The following is a 16,441-nucleotide window of genomic DNA, read 5'->3' on the forward strand; positions in this document are numbered from 1 at the left end:
AAACTACCATTAAGTGTAATAGAATAGTATGATTATATATAATAAAATACATGCATGAATAAATTGAAAACATAATCAACAATGAATATAGAAAGCTAAAGTAATTCTACCAAAAATGATTAGCTGGTTAAAAAAATAACTTTAGAGTGAAATCTGGCTTACATACCTTAGCTAGCTGACCAAAATGCCTTTTATTAGTACTATAGAAAACTGAAATTTTTAGCATTTATTAGGAGGCAATGACAGCAATAGTCCTAAGAAAATGTTGGCAAAATGTATAACTTAAGAATCACTATGAGGAAACATTTCATAATCCTCAAATGAGGCACATTTTGCCAAATAATCGGGTGTAATCATAAAGTATTAGAAGTCATGAAGTCCAACAGAAAAAACAGACAAAGGAGAACACAAGAACTTAAAATGGCTGATTCTAAACTGGATCATTTTTCCATAAACTGTCAATATTGTTATGATGGGGGAATTTGAATAAAATTTTAGGATTAGATATCAGTAATATGTCATTATTTCCTTACTTTGAAGGGTATAAGGAGAATTCATTTCTAAGTAGAATTATACATTACAATGTTTAGAATTACAAGGACATCTTCTTGGCAACTTAGTCTTGTTTGGGTAAACAAAATTTATTCTTTGAATTGTATTTGTTAGAGATTGTTACATAATGAAACAAAAACCCGTGAAACAGTGCATAGAAGTATCAAAATGTAAAAGCAAAAAGGTAAAAAATCAAAGTCTAGGCATTGTACCTTTTATCTAATCAATGCTGAATATTTCAATTGAATTATGTTGTTACAAAGAGCAAATAATCCTGATGTTTATGAACAAAATCAGCCATCTTTCATTGCTTCAGTTTTCCGCATAAATTTCTTAGAATGATTCATTTCCTTATAAATGATTGTTGCTTCTTATAATGATGATTATAAATATGAAGGCAACTATAATGAAAATAATAAATAATAGTACTCTTAGAGGTTTTTGTTTGCCAAGAATTGTTAAGTTTGAATGTATTATAACTCTTATCACCTTAACTTTCTCTACTTGCTAGGTGTCTATTATATCAAATTACAATGGACACAAATTTCCTGCTTTTTCTTATATCTTTTATTAGAAAGTTCTCTCCACTCCTTCTATAAGTGAACTTGAACAGAATTAAAAACACTTTATATAAGAATGCTTCTTTGATACTGATTTGATTTGATTCCGTTTATCTGAGGAATATAATTTAATTTTAGACATTCCCATGGAGTAAAGTTTTTTAGCAGTTGCAGCATGGATGAATTTAAACATGTAATTTCACAACCTGAATTTGAGTGTCTTCAGAAGCAAACTGTTTCAACAGCGGTTTTCCAAAGAAAAATAGCAGTTTGTGGAAATGGAGTTTTGGAACCACCAGAGGAATGTGACTGTGGCACAGCAGAGGTTAGTCACAAACACTTAATAGTTATGTAAAGAGATGGTTTTGTATTTCTCTTGTAGTTATAAATATAGCTTTGATATAAAAGGTTTGGACTTTTTCCCCCCAAATGCTTCAGTCTTTTATCAAATATCTAAGACAGGGAGACACAGGGCATGTAATAACCAAATCATCCTAATTGTGAAGCATTTGAAGGATTACGTGTGGGGTAAGTACAGTGTGAATTAAAGAAATAGATTTTTTTTCAATGTGTAACCATTGTATCAATGCCCACTTTCCATGTCATAAAACCAGTACTATCAAATGTACATCACCTAAATCATCTCTTGAATTCAGCTAAGTAACTGCAATTAGTTCACTAAGTTGTTAAGCAGCTGTGCTTGCTTACCTCTTCATCACCTAATTTTAGTTGCTGCATCTGATGGAACTTCATTTATTTAATTTGGTATCATGGAATGGAATCATCATCTTTGGTTTGTTATTATAGTATTTATCTTTTTGCTGTTATTTTTTTACTCAGTTACACTTGGTGTAAGGTAGCTTACCTTTGTATTTATTGTGACTGCCATTATATACTTAACGCAGGGGGATATTTTTGAATGGTTCTTATTTTCTTGGGAAGATAAAAATTCATTGTTAGAAACAAAATTCTGCAAAAAATGATTACATCATACTTTACGTGACTAATTCAAATCTTATGTATTTTTACTAATTTTTGTTTCCTGACCCTTTACTACTTAAATAATATTAATTAATTGTACAATTGAATTTCTCTAATTTTAGTATAATTTAATGAATTCATATTTAAAATATTTTTAAGCTAATTTATGTGGTGCTAACTTATTTACAATTATATCTTTCTGGAAATTTAGCTTTTTACTTTGAAATACTAAATATCTTTTTCTCTAATATTGATTTCTATTTCAGTATCTATTTGGTCTCACATATATATTGGTTTATTATTTATGTCTATATCTATGCACATACTAACTTCCTTTAATTAGCATCTTCCTAATATTTCTCTATTCTCATTCAGTAGTCCAGCTTTATTATGCAATAAATGTATATACCACAGCATACCCATAACCAAAGTTGTATCACCATTTTAAAATTTCAGTTTCAAGTGTTCTTTGCATACATTATGAAAAAGAAATAAATAATAAAAATTGTTGATTGTGCCATTAGCCAGTTTAACATTACTTTGAATGACTGACTCGTATTTTGAAAGATAACTGCAAAATGTCCAAGTCAAAATTACCAATCATTGCAAGGAATATGCGAAAACAGTCTTTTATTCTAGAATTCATTTCAGAAATAAACCACTCATTATTTTAAAATTTATTTTATTAAAGTAATAATGAGAGCATAATTACATGACATTAAATATTGCTAAACTTTTGGAGTAAAAATATTATTTGTGTTCTCTAATTTCTCAATGATAAATCATATTTCTATAGTTTACAGCATTTAGCTGTCAGTTCCATAAGAAGATTCCACTTCTCAACAAGTCATTAAAAGTCAGTTTCAACTGGGCATATAGTTTAGATTTTCATTTTACATGAATATTTTCAAATCATGCTCTCCTCTTCAGGTTCACTCTGATTACAGCCTTTGGAGAGTTCTCTTTAATGTCACTCATTTTTCTTTCATGCCAATATTAATATTCAGTGAGGGTTCAATCTTCTTTCTTCACTGTACTCTGCACAATTGTTCTTAAAATATTTTTATTATGAAGTATACACATTCTTCTAAAGTTCAAACATGAACATGAACCAATAAAGGTATCATCTGGCCCCTCTAACTATTAAAGCATTTTGATAGAATTTAATAATATGTAGTTAGTATAACTAAAAGCATCATATTTAAAGTAATATATTACATATTAATCCAGTTCATGTCTAAGATCAGGAATTAATTATTATTCTATGAATGCTACTGATAAATTTCACTACTATTTGGCAAAAAGAGCTCCCATTACAGCTTCTTTCATAATATATATTACTCAAAACATTGTATGTTTTCTATATATCTATATTTTTATATCTCTATATATCTATGCATCTATATACCTTTGTCTATATCATCTATGGTTACATATTGTCCTATATGACTCACACATATTATATACCCACTATACACTCTAATAGTTGCTTACTTGAGTAGAGAATAATCTTATACATAAAGTCAAAGAAGAAAACCACAAAATGATGACAGTTTTCAGATTTAAATTTTTTTTCACAATATTAAAATTGACTAAAAATAATTAAAAAATCTATGAAACAAAAAGTAAGCTGTCATGACAAAATGTAAAACATGCTAACATAGGTTACTGGACAAGAGTTAATAATATTAATACTGAAGTACTTACAAACCAAAGAATTAAACAATATCCCACAACAATATAGGCAAGGAGATATAAATTAAATACAGATATTAAAGATTTTTCAGCAAATTAGTAACACAGATAATAAAGTTGAAAAATATAAAAACATCACTCTTTTTAATCTACCCACTTTACTAATTTTAAAATATTTTATCAGTCTGTACAATATCACTCCTGCATTAAATAGATAAGTAAAATATGGTTATAATATAGAATCCTGAAAATTATAGTATAGAATCCTAAATATTTTTGTACTCTATAACCTAATAAATTATAATTTTGATTTTTACTATAAATCTTGGAGTTAAAGAAATAATGACAAAAATTTTCTTTAACGCATAATTTACAATAATAAAATTATTGTATGGTTATAATTTTAAAGTCTCTATTTTGTCAAACACACAGATATTTCCAAAATTATATATTGATAATGTTTGATAGGATGGAAAATACTTAAATGGAAAAATACCTTAATTTCTAAAATTAGAGTGCATATAATTGGGAATACAAAGTTGAAGGATAGATTTGGACTTCTGATATTGATTCTCTATGGTGAATACCTGAAACTAATACAGTGTTATAATACAAAGTTAATTCTATTTAAAAATTGTAATGGGAAAAAATTTAAAAAAGAAGACTGATTTAAATTGCATTAACTTTTAACAGTTCAATTTTATTTATTTTGACTACAGTTTTTTATTAGTTCCAGCAAAAACTCAATGATTTAGTTGCAGTTACAGAAAAAGAAACCGAGGCATGTAAAGATTAAGCAAAAATGCTTAACCAGTGTCATTCAGTACATAGTATAGTGAGGTTTCAAATGTAAGTCTTTTTTTTTTTTTTAATTCAGATCATGCCCCTTATTTTATGGCTCTTATTTTAGCAGTTCATTTTCTTTTATTTTTAATTCAGATAAGAGCTTATACAATTCAACAAAAACAAACAACCCAATCAAAAAATGTACAGAACTAAAAGACACGCCTTCAAAGAAGAAATGCAAATAGCCAAAAGACATGAAAAATGTTCAACATCACTTATTATCAGGGAAATGCAAATCAAAACCATAATGAGATACCACTTCATGCCAGTGAGAATGACCCACATTATAAAAACCAAACAAATGCTGGAGAGGATGTGGAGATAAAGGAACCCTCTTATACTGCTGGTGGGAATGTATATTGGTTCAGTCACTATGGAAAACTCTGTGAAGATTCCTTAGAGCACTAAAAAATGAACCTACCATATTATCCGGCAATTCTATTCCTAGGAATCTACACAAAGATCAGAAAAACACTAATTCAAAAAAAATCTGCACTCCAGTGTTTATTTCAGCACTATTTACAGTATCCAAGATATGGAAACAACCTAAATGCTCTGAAATAAGTGAATGATTCAAAAAGTTGTAGTGCATTTATATAATGGAATATTACTCAGCAATTAAAAAAGACAAATTCATGCCATTTGCAGTAACTTGGATGGACTAAAAGAGATTATGCTAGCCAGAACAAGTCAGAAGGAAAAAGATAAATATTGGATGGTCTCGCTTATATGTGGAATGTAGAGAAACCAAACAAAAATTCAAAAAATTAAAACTAGCAAGCTGACCACAGATATGATGGGTGGGGGAGGAATGCAAGGGAATATGGTCATAGTTCACAGTTGACATGGTCATGGGAGACCACAATGACATGGTCGTGGGGGACTACAATGATATAAGAAACAAATTTAATGAAAAAAATAAAAGAAGTAACAAATGAGGTAATATTTGGATACCCTTGTCAGGTATTTCCATTGTAGTGCACCCACAACCAACACACTTATAGTTCACCATAGTCCATCGTGTTTCTTTCCCTCTTCTTCTCACCCCTTCTTTGCTGTGATGCTTCAGTTTTTTAGTCAGCTATAAAGGATTCAATTTCTTGAACACCTTTTTTTCCTCTATGTAATATATATCTACTTTATTTATTTATTTATTTATTTATTTATTTTAAAGATTTATTTATTTATGCATACAAGAGCTGGGGTACAGGCCAGATATGCAGGGGGTGAGAGGATTCACCAGAGACAGAGTGAGAAACAAAACAGGCAGACTGACTGAAATACACTGCTGAGGGGAGCAGTGGGTGAGACAGGAGAGGTCTGCTGCGCCATGTGTGTTGCTCCCTAGTGGGCAGGGGATCGAACTGGTGCTGCAGAGGCTGCGTATTGCTTCATAGTGTTGTGCTTAACCCGTTGTGCCACCAGGGAGGCCCTGTAATATATATCTACTTTAAATGAAGTGATGTTAAAAATAAAGGCAGAAACAAAAATTATGTTGTGATTGTAATTAACTTAGAGACATACATTAGTATTTTTGACAATAAGTACAATTATTTATTTGATTGAAATTACCTATTATTTAACTTTATTATAATTGCTTGTAGAGTTGCAATCATAAAAAATGCTGTCAACCTGAGGATTGTAGTCTAATTAGGTCAGCAGAGTGTGGCAGTGGACCATGCTGTGATAACAAGACTTGTCTGGTAAGTTTTCAAACTAGGACATTATTTTCTTTCATGTGTCTTTTTGTTAACTGTGTATTCATTTTTTATATTTAAACAATTTTATACATCAGTTATTTTACTTTATGTCCCCTCTTCATGCACAGTTGATTTTAGAATTCAGAGAACATCCTTATGTCTTTTTTCAAACTCCTCCTGTATTGTTTCGCTTTCACTCAAGACTCATCCAGTTAGTGTATTCAGTACCAATTCCAGGTTATTTAAGCACTATAAATACATTTTGGTCATGCCTCAGTGTATTTCTACATAATTAACCAACTTATGTCTAAATTACAAATGAGGAACCCAAACACATTTGTCATACAATGTTTGAATAAACAGACAATAATGATTTTAAAATTTCATCACAACGTAGCAGAAAAGGAATCCATGTAGAATAGTCGGCAATGGGAAGCCTATCATACAATGTACCTTAGTTTTGGCAAAGTTTCCTGGTGCTGGAAGTGATTGAATTCTTGCAACTTGGCAATTTTCATTACCCAATTTAAAAGAAACCTGTGTAGTTGTCTTTTAGATTGCATCCTGCTTTGTGTGTGTGTGACTTTCAGGAGTTTATGGCAAGCATAAAAACTGATTAATTATAGATTTTCTTTGCCAGATTTGTTTTCTCTCTGTCAAAGTAATCTCTCCTAACATTATTCTGCGCTGTTCTTGTGTTTTCTTTTTCACTCTGTGGGCTAGCACTTAAAGCCAATGGTTAATTGACTTTAAGGTGCATGAATGTACAGTTCAGCCTAGAGTTTCTACTTAGCAGCAAACCTTTTCACTTTTCATCACCAAAGATAATTTTGCGCTTTATCTCTAAACCAATGGCATTTAAAAATAAAGCTTTTCGAAACAGTTCTTTGCTCTTACTTCCCAATTATCAAAGATAATTGTTAAATTTTTCAAGTAAAAATCCACAGTGAAAGTTGCTAGGGTGTTCTTCAGTGTAACAGGTAATTATACTATGTTGTTTCACATTAATTTTATTATATTATAGCATAGAATTTGGTCTTGACTGTCATTTAAAGGCTCACAGATATTTTACACTCTGCTATCTTTTATTATTGGTCAAAAGCATAAAAGTCTTCCATGTCTACTTTTAATTAGGTTAGTTTACACAAACACTAATTTGAAATTTAGCAATTTGACCCAACTATTTCTCATAAATTTTCAATTTAATACATTCAAGTTCAAGGGCAAAGATGGGAAAAAATACTAGTTTATACAACTAATTTATAGAATACTAGTTTATACAAAAAGTTTATAAAACTTTTTGCTAAGAACTGAGTGACTGACATGTTTCTAACAAGTACTCACACATTCCTAGATGTAATTATTAATTTTTTTCTTATTTTCACATGCTTCATTGCTACACTCTCATTATTCAAGATGAATTGCAAATGTGTCATTTTTAATGTCCTGAATAAAAGAGTATTTTAATTATAGTATCCATCTTTGCCCCAATTATCTTTTTTAGTTGAAAGTCTAGCTTATTGGATATGAGAATAGATGTTCCTGACTTACTCTCTGAGTTATGAACATGTATAATCTTATTCTAGCCTATTATCTTTAGTCCTTTTTTTTTTTTTTGATTTTGAATGGATTTCTTGTAAACAAAGTACTGATGGCTGGTATTTTTGTCCACCCACATTGTTAACCTATATATTTTTATTGGTGAATTTAGACCATTCTCATTTAGGTTGATTATAGATATGGACTGTTTATTTTCAGTCATTTTGGTTTTTGATTTTTCTTCCTGCTGTTTCTTTTCCCCTTTTTTTCTCTCCACTCTTTTTGTATGACTTTCCTTAGTAGTTCTGTGAATTTCCTTGCTTCTTTGTCTGCAGGTGTCTATTATGGATTTTGGGCTAGTGGTTACCATGAGGGTTTTACTTGAATTCCTGTATTTTAGGCCCTTTATGAGCTGGTGTCTGCCCTCCAGCATTTAACTATGTTATTTCTACACATTTCTTCCTCCTCTTTGGTATTTGGTGGTGTTAACTCATAGTATTCTTGATCTTGGTACTGATGTTATATTGCTAAGATGTTATATTGTGCTTCAGGTTTCTTTTTTTTTTTTTTTTGAATGCCTGCAATTTGTATTTTTTATAATTTATTTTTATTTATATCTTTTACATCATTGTGTATTCCCAGTAAAATTCCCACCACAGATTTTATTTTCTTGTAGAACTCTTGTTAGTATTACTTGAAGAACAAATCTTTTGATGGGAAAATGCATTGTCTGAGAAAACCTTTATTACCACTTGAAACTTAATTGATAATTTTGCAGGATAGAGAATTCTTGGCTGAGAGTTCTTGTCTTTTAGGATTGTGACTATTTCCTCCCACTCTCTTCTTGCCTGGAAATTGTCTGGACTGAAATCTGGGGAAATCCTGATTAGGGATCTCTTGTAAGATATTGTTTATTTTTTTCCTTGCTTCCTGCAAAATTTTTCTTTGTGATTTTTGAGAGTTTGACAATGATGTATCTGGGTATTTTTGCATCTAAAGAATTTAGATGTTCTCTCTGTTTGCTGGAATTCCATATTCATTCATTGTGTAGGTTTGGGAAGTTCTCATTTATTATTATTTTTGAACAGAATTTCTACTCCTATTTCTTTTTCTTCCCCTTCTGGGAGTCTGAGCATTGTTAGTTTTCCTCTTCTTATTGAGACTGAATTTCTTGTGGAGTTTTCTCATTTTTCCTTTGTCTTCATGCCCTCTCTTCTAAGTGTGTAATTTGTTTGTGTCATCTACAGCTGTAATTCTTTCTTCTGTTGTTTTGATTTAATTTAAGGTACTGTCTTAAGTTTATCTGCATTTAATTTAGAATCTCTTCTTGTGATCCTTTTGTATAGTCAGTCCCTTTAGTGAAGAACTATCTTTTTTCTTGGATCATTCATCTGCTTGTCTACCTTTGCCTGACCTTCCAGTATCTCATTTAGCATTTTAAATATTGTTTTGAAATCATTGTAGGATATTTTCTCTCTTTCTGTCTCCTTTTTGTTTATAATTGTTAAATTTTAATTGGCACTGGGTACTATTGTTGTTTATTGATGATTATTGACCTAGCAAGGAAATACAAATAAACACTTATAAAGCCTAGATAAAATATGAGTCTAACTTCATGGCCCTGTGAATATTTATTTCAAACAAGAACAGGATTCTTATTGTATGCATTTATTGGATATCCCAGAATTTTTGTTGACATTCCTCAAACTAGCTTTCTTCATGTATGAGATATATATATATAATATATATATAATATATATATATATAATATATATATATATAATCTTCTTATATCTCTGGCTTTTCTAGTCCAATAGATTTCAATATTATAGGAGAATAGAGGGATTTTCCCTCTGCTAATATACAAGTCAATCCTTAATATTGGAGGAACTCCTGACTGATCTTACTAAATTAAATTTACCACCATTTTCCAATCACTGTCAAGTAGAAGTAATCTGATGATCAACTTGAGTCATAAGGATATTCCTGTGTTTTTTAACTCCTTGGTAGAGGTGGAGCAGGTTCTGAGAGAAAAGTTACTTGAAATGAAAGAATGAAAAAAGATTTCTATTAAGCAATATTTTAGAAGATGGTAAAAACTGACATATAATTTAGTGTAACATTCTGGAGTACAATTGATTCCCAAAAATCCTGAATGTGAAAAATAAACATGCATAGCTTTATATCCATTATTTCCTATTTATTTTGAAGTAACACTCAGGATAATCATAAAATTTTGACCATTAGAATTTTCACTAGAGATTTTTTTTAAAAAATGAGATGAAATTTATGCAACATAAAGTTACTCATTTTATAGTCAACAAGTCAATGATACCTTGAATATACAAGGTACATGTATATTCACATTGGACTTTGTTTTACTTTTAGTTTTATTTATTTATTCATACAAGAACTGGGGTGTAGGCCAGAGGTTCTAGGGGACAAGTGAGAAAATTCACCATAGACAGAGTGGGGAGCAGAACAGGCAAATCTACTGAATACACTGCTGAGGGGATCAGCGGGTGAGACAGAAGAGGTCTCCTGCACCATGTGGGTCCACTCCCTTTCTGGGGATCGAACTCAGGCTGCAGTGGCTTGTGAGAGCTTCATAGCACTGAGACTTTAACAAACCCTGTGCCACCAGGGAGGCCCTCACAATGCACTTTGTAAACTACCACCTCTACCTAGTTGCAAAGCATGTTCATCACTAAGCAGGAAGCCCTCCTATCAGTTAAGTAGTTGCTCTCCTTTCTCCCTTCCTTTCAGTTTCTGATAACCACCAATCCGCATTATATCACTACGAATTTGCCTATTCTGTATTTTTCAATATATAGAACCATTCAATATGTGGACATTTGTGTCTGATTTTCTTCATTTAATGTAGTGTTTTCAAAATTTATTTACCTTGTAACACATATTAGTACTCCATTCCTTTTTATGGCTGAAAATATTTGATTGTATGCCCATCTTTGTTTGTATGTTCATCTATCTATGCATTCATTGATGGACCTTTGAGTTCTTTCCAATCTATTTCACTAGAATTTTTATATAAATTCATAATTTACCTTTAAATAATAAAAATGTAATAATAAGTGAAATAATTACAAATGGAATGTTTTTTAGATTTTTTACACTTCTATATTACTACTTTAATTTTTTTTTTTGTCTCACAGGTAGCCCCAAAAGGACGTGTATGTAGGAAAAGCACAAATCCATGTGATTTCACAGAATATTGCAATGGACAATCTGAGTTTTGTGTAGCTGATATGAAATCTTTAGATTTAGAACCATGTGGAAATGAAAGTGCCTATTGCTATGGTGGAGTATGCAGAGACCGAGATACACAATGTGTAGAGTTATTTGGAAAATGTAATTTATGTTTTCTGGGGTTGTTATTTAAACCATATTTTTCTAATGTCAGTAATCTATAGCCATAATAAAAAGTGTCATTTTTTAAAAATCAAATTTGAAAATGAAATTTTAAATCAAAACACTTTGAACTTTATCAAGAGGTAAAATAGATCTTATAACTACAGGAAAATAATATTAAGATGTAGTAAGTTTATGTGATTGGTGGAAAGAAAGCCCAATATTAGAATTATAAATAAAAAAGTAAATGGCTGTTTGATTTCTTAATCATTTCTCCTTGATGATGTCAATTTTTGTATCCTCAAGTGTGTAGTTTTTCTTATTATAAGGTAACTTGATGATACCAAGAATTTATAGTAGATATCATTGAGTGGGCATTCCTGTTGTTTAGATATCCTTTTCTTTTTTTTTGTTTTTAAAATTTTCTTTACTTTTTTTTTTTTAAGGATTTATTTATTTATTTATTTATTTAAGCACTGGGTACAGTCAGAAGCGTGGGAGGGTGAGAGAATTTACCAGAGCCAGAGTGGGGAGCAGAACAGGCAGACTGATGAAATACACTGCTGAGGGGAGCAGTGGGCACGGTAGGAGAGGTCTGAGCAATATGTGGGACCTTTGCCAGTGGCCGGGGATCGAACCCGCGCTGCAGAGGCTGCGGGCAGCTTCGCAACCCAGCGCTCAACCGCTGTTCCAGTGGGGAGGCCCTAGATACCTTTTTCTTATTTAAACACTCTTTTAGAGTTTAATAATTTTAATTCAGTGAGTAATTGGAATTTTATGTTTTCAGTTGCCAAGGAGTCTTCTGCTCTATGCACACAAGAGGTGAATTTTCTAAGTGATGGCTTTGGATATTGTATTCCAGAGAAAGCATGTGATTTTACGTATGTGTTTATAAAATTATACATTTTCCAAACACATGTTTCTGTGTGTGTGTGTGTGTGTGTGTGTGTGTGTGTGTGTGTGTGTACTGCAAGGTCATTTAATACAAATGTGATAGGACTATCTATTTTCTGAAATAGCTTCGTGGTTATGATCTGAGTGAAACTTTAAAAATACCTACTCATTCTCAATGGTGAAAAGCTGAAAGCAATTCCATTAAGATCTGGAACAAGACAGGGATGCCCACTCTCACCACTGCTTTTCAATATAATACTGGAAGTCCTAGCCAGAGCAATAAGACAAGAGAAAGACATCCAAGGAATCCAAATAGGAAAAGAAGAAGTCAAACTATCACTATTTGCAGATGATATGATAATATACATAGAGAACCCCAAAAACTCCACAGAAAAACTAATTCAACTCATCAATCAGTTCAGTAAAGTGGCAGGATACAAAATCAACACACAAAAGTCAGTAGCCTTCCTATACACAATAAATCTGAAGAAGAAGAAATCAAAAAAACCATCCCTTTTATTATTGAAACAAAAATAATCAAATACTTGAGAATAAACCTAACAAAAGAGGTAAAGGACCTATACAAAGAAAACTATAAAACACTGTTAAAAGAAATAGAAGAAGACACAAAGAAATGGAAAGACATCCCCTGCTCATGGATTGGAAGAATAAACATTATTAAAATGGCCATCCTACGAAAAGCAATATACAGATTCAATGCTATTCCAATCAAAATTTCAATGTCATTCTTCAAAGAAATAGAACAATTATTGATGAAATTCATATGGAATCACAAAAAACCCCGAATTGCCAAAGCTCTCCTGAAAAAGAAAGAAGGGAATGGAGGCATCACACTCCCAGACTTCAAACTCTACTACAAAGCCACAATCATCAAAACTGCATGGTATTGGAACAAGAACAGACATACAGACCAATGGAATCGAATAGAAAATCCATAAATAAACCCACAGATTTATGGTCAACTAATCTTTGACAAAGGAGCAAAGACTATGCATTGGAGCAAAGAAAGTTTGTTCAATAAATGGTGCTGGAAAAACTGGGTTGCTATATGCAAAAGAATGAAGCTTGACCACTACCTCACACCATACACAAAAATCAACTCAAAATGGATTAAAGAACTAGACATAAGACCTGAAACCATAAAATATATAGAAGGAAATATAGGCGAAACACTACGTGATTTGCACATCAAAGACATCTTTACAGATACATCACCCAAAGCAGTGATAGTGAAGGCAAAGATAAACAGCTGGGACTACATCAAATTAAAGAGCTTCTGCACAGCAAAAGAGACAATAACAAAAACAAAGAGAAACCCCACTGACTGGGAGAACATTTTTGCACCCAACACTAATGATAAAGGACTGATCACAAAAATCTGCAAAGAGCTGAAGAGACTCAACAATAACAAAGAAAATAACCCAGTCAAAAAATGGGCAGAAGAGCTAAAAAGAAACTTCTCTGAAGAGGAAATGCAAATGGCCAACAGGCATATGAGAAAATGTTCAACATCACTTGTCATCAGGGAAATGCAAATCAAAACTACCATGAGATACCATCTTACACCAGTGAGAATGGCACATATTAAAAAAACTAGCAACAACAAATGTTGGTGAGGTTGTGGAGAAAAAGGATCTCTCCTGCACTGTTGGTGGGAGTGCAAACTGGTCCAACCACTATGGAGAGCTGTGTGGAGATTTCTGGACCTACTAAACATAGAGCTTCCATATGATCCAGCAATTCCACTCCTAGGTATCTACCCAAAGGACACAGAAACATCAATTCCAAAGAGCACCTGCACCCCTATGTTTATAGCAGCACTGTTTACAATAGCTAAGCTTTGGAAACAGCCCAAATGCCCAAAAATAGATGACTGGATCAAGAAGATGTGGTACATATATACCATGGAATATTACTCAGCATTCAAAAAAGATAAACACATGCAATTTGCAGCAACATGGATGGCACTGGAAGGGATCATGCTCAGTGAAATAAGCCAAAAAGAAAAAGAAAAATACCGGATGGTCTCACTCATAGCAGGAATCTAGAAAACTTAAATAAGGGACCAGGAAAATGAATAACTATAAGAAAGTGAAAATCAAAATCAACAAAAAACTATGAACCAGAGACACTTTTTGGGGGGTGGGAGGCGGGAGAGGAGGGATTGGGATCAGAATGGGGGGGTTGCAATTGTATGGGGAATATAAAAATAAAATTTATTATAAAAAAAAAAACAAACATGATCAGCAAAGTCTAGATGGGAAAAAAAAACATGGAAAAGTCTATAAGACAAATGATACCATTTCTTTAAAATAAAAATCATTAAAAGAAGAAAGCTGGCAAAGGAATTTTGTCTATGCAAAGGACTTGAATAGACATTTCTCCAAAGAAAATATACAAATGACCAAAAAGTATATGAAAAGAAGCACAACATCAGAAGTAACTAATGAAATGTAAATCAGAACCACAATGAGATATCACTTCATACCCATTAGGATAGCTATTAAGAATTCTTTTATTTAAAAATAAAAAGTAACAAGTATTAAAAAAAAATACCTACTCATATTTTAAACTGTTACTTGCCTAATGTAGAATGTTCCTAAGTGACATACAGTCATTTATTTCTGCCTTACATCCCTAGGTCAATTTTATGTGGAAAATTAACTTGTCACTGGACACATGCTCAGATAACACAATCAGAACTTTATGATGTTCAGTATACTTACCTTGGTGGTCAGATATGTATGTCTGCAAGAACAAGAGAGAAAATCGCAGCTGGCAAGAGAGATAAAACCTTTCCAGCAGATGGCACTATGTGTGGGTATAATCGGGTAAGTAAAAATTCCTTGAATCTGTGTATAGGATATGTTTATGGTGTGTAAGCTATTTGCATGTCTGTACACATGTATGTATGAGAAAAACAAAGAGGAAAAAAGAGCAATTAAAATTTTTTATTTATAATTAATGTAAATTTTGGTTACTACGTCATGATCATAAGAGTCGGAAGTCAGAATTTCTGTTGATAAAGGGAACAGATTGCTTCACTTTTTGTTATGAATTATTTTATAGGTAACTAAATTTGTTATCTCACATGGGTATCTAAATCTTCAAGATCATTGGGCCAGGATCAGGGCTGTAATAATAATAATAATAATTATTATTATTATTAATATTAATAATAATAATTCTTATAATAATAAGAATCAAATGGGTTAAATAATACACTAAAAAATAAGTGAAAATGACATGAATAATAAGAAAAAAGTGACAAAAATGTATCTAGTCTTTAGTAGTGACAAGAAATATCTTCATTATAATGAAAAGAAAAATATAAGCTATCTCATTAATCTCAACCTTAATTCTCCCTTCAGTTATATACTATATTATAAAAAATGTGATCTCCCACCCTCCCCCAAAGACAGAGGACACAATAATAAAACAGAATTTAGATTTCCTTAAAAAAGGAATGAAGGATTTTTAACTAGGACCATTGTGGGGTCAGGGAGGGGTATGGAATTACTCAGGCTCCTTCACTGCAACCTTCACTTGGTACCTATAATCAGCAAGCATTCTGTAACCATGACATTCACTTGGCATGCACAGTTAACTGCACCCCATATGAAACTGTAAACACACACCTGGCTTTAGGCTGGTTTTGTGTATAAATCATGTAAAGGCTGTCAGGGCTGGGTGGAAAGGGAGTGAAGGGGATATCACTGCTTGTGTGCCTTGCTTCCTGTTTCATGAATAAAGGCATGTCAAATGTCCTACAACTCTGGGCTTTTCTCCAGTCTCCATGAATCCAAAATAACCTTGCTTGGTATTGAGCATTTCCAGGGACACCATTGAAAAATTGGTTGACTAATGAAAAAACTACACAACTTACTCTTTAATTAAAATAATTTACATTGAGATACATTATTTTAAGACATGAAAATAAGAGGAAACGGAAGGGGATAGTAAACTTAGCTCAGAACAGAAAAAGATAGTCTCATATAAAAAATAAAGAACTAATCACAAAGGTCAAAAAGGATACAGGTGCTGAAGTTTGAATTCTGTTTTTTTTTCTTTTTTTATTTCATATGTTTTTTATATCATTTTTCATTTTTGTACAATGTATGCATTTTCATCTTGATTTTAGTCCCCAAACAATTCCCATCCCATTATTTTGACCCTAATCCCTCCTCCTCCCCCCACCCCAGTATGTTTCTGGTTTATAGTTGCTTGTTGATTTTGATTTATCTGCTATAAGTATGGCTAGGCCTGCCTTCTTTTGGGGGTCGT

At 31.9% G+C, this 16,441-nt stretch overlaps 1 protein-coding gene across 2 annotated transcripts in view; it reads left to right on the forward strand.

Moving 5' to 3' along the window:
• Positions 1-16,441, forward strand: part of LOC119257835 (A disintegrin and metallopeptidase domain 3-like) — a 96,985-nt gene that overhangs the window by 47,673 nt on the left and 32,871 nt on the right. For both annotated transcript variants that reach the window (XM_054700902.1, XM_037526108.2), the window contains exons 12-16: positions 1,251-1,437; positions 6,239-6,337; positions 11,047-11,242; positions 12,030-12,123; positions 14,799-14,988. In XM_054700902.1, coding sequence (XP_054556877.1) covers positions 1,251-1,437; positions 6,239-6,337; positions 11,047-11,242; positions 12,030-12,123; positions 14,799-14,988 — 766 coding nt within the window. The remainder of the gene's footprint in view (positions 1-1,250; positions 1,438-6,238; positions 6,338-11,046; positions 11,243-12,029; positions 12,124-14,798; positions 14,989-16,441) is intronic.

Source organism: Talpa occidentalis, unplaced genomic scaffold (genome assembly GCF_014898055.3).
Source record: "Talpa occidentalis isolate TD23 unplaced genomic scaffold, MPIMG_talOcc4v2.1 talOcc4.4, whole genome shotgun sequence".
Lineage (NCBI taxonomy): Eukaryota > Metazoa > Chordata > Mammalia > Eulipotyphla > Talpidae > Talpa > Talpa occidentalis.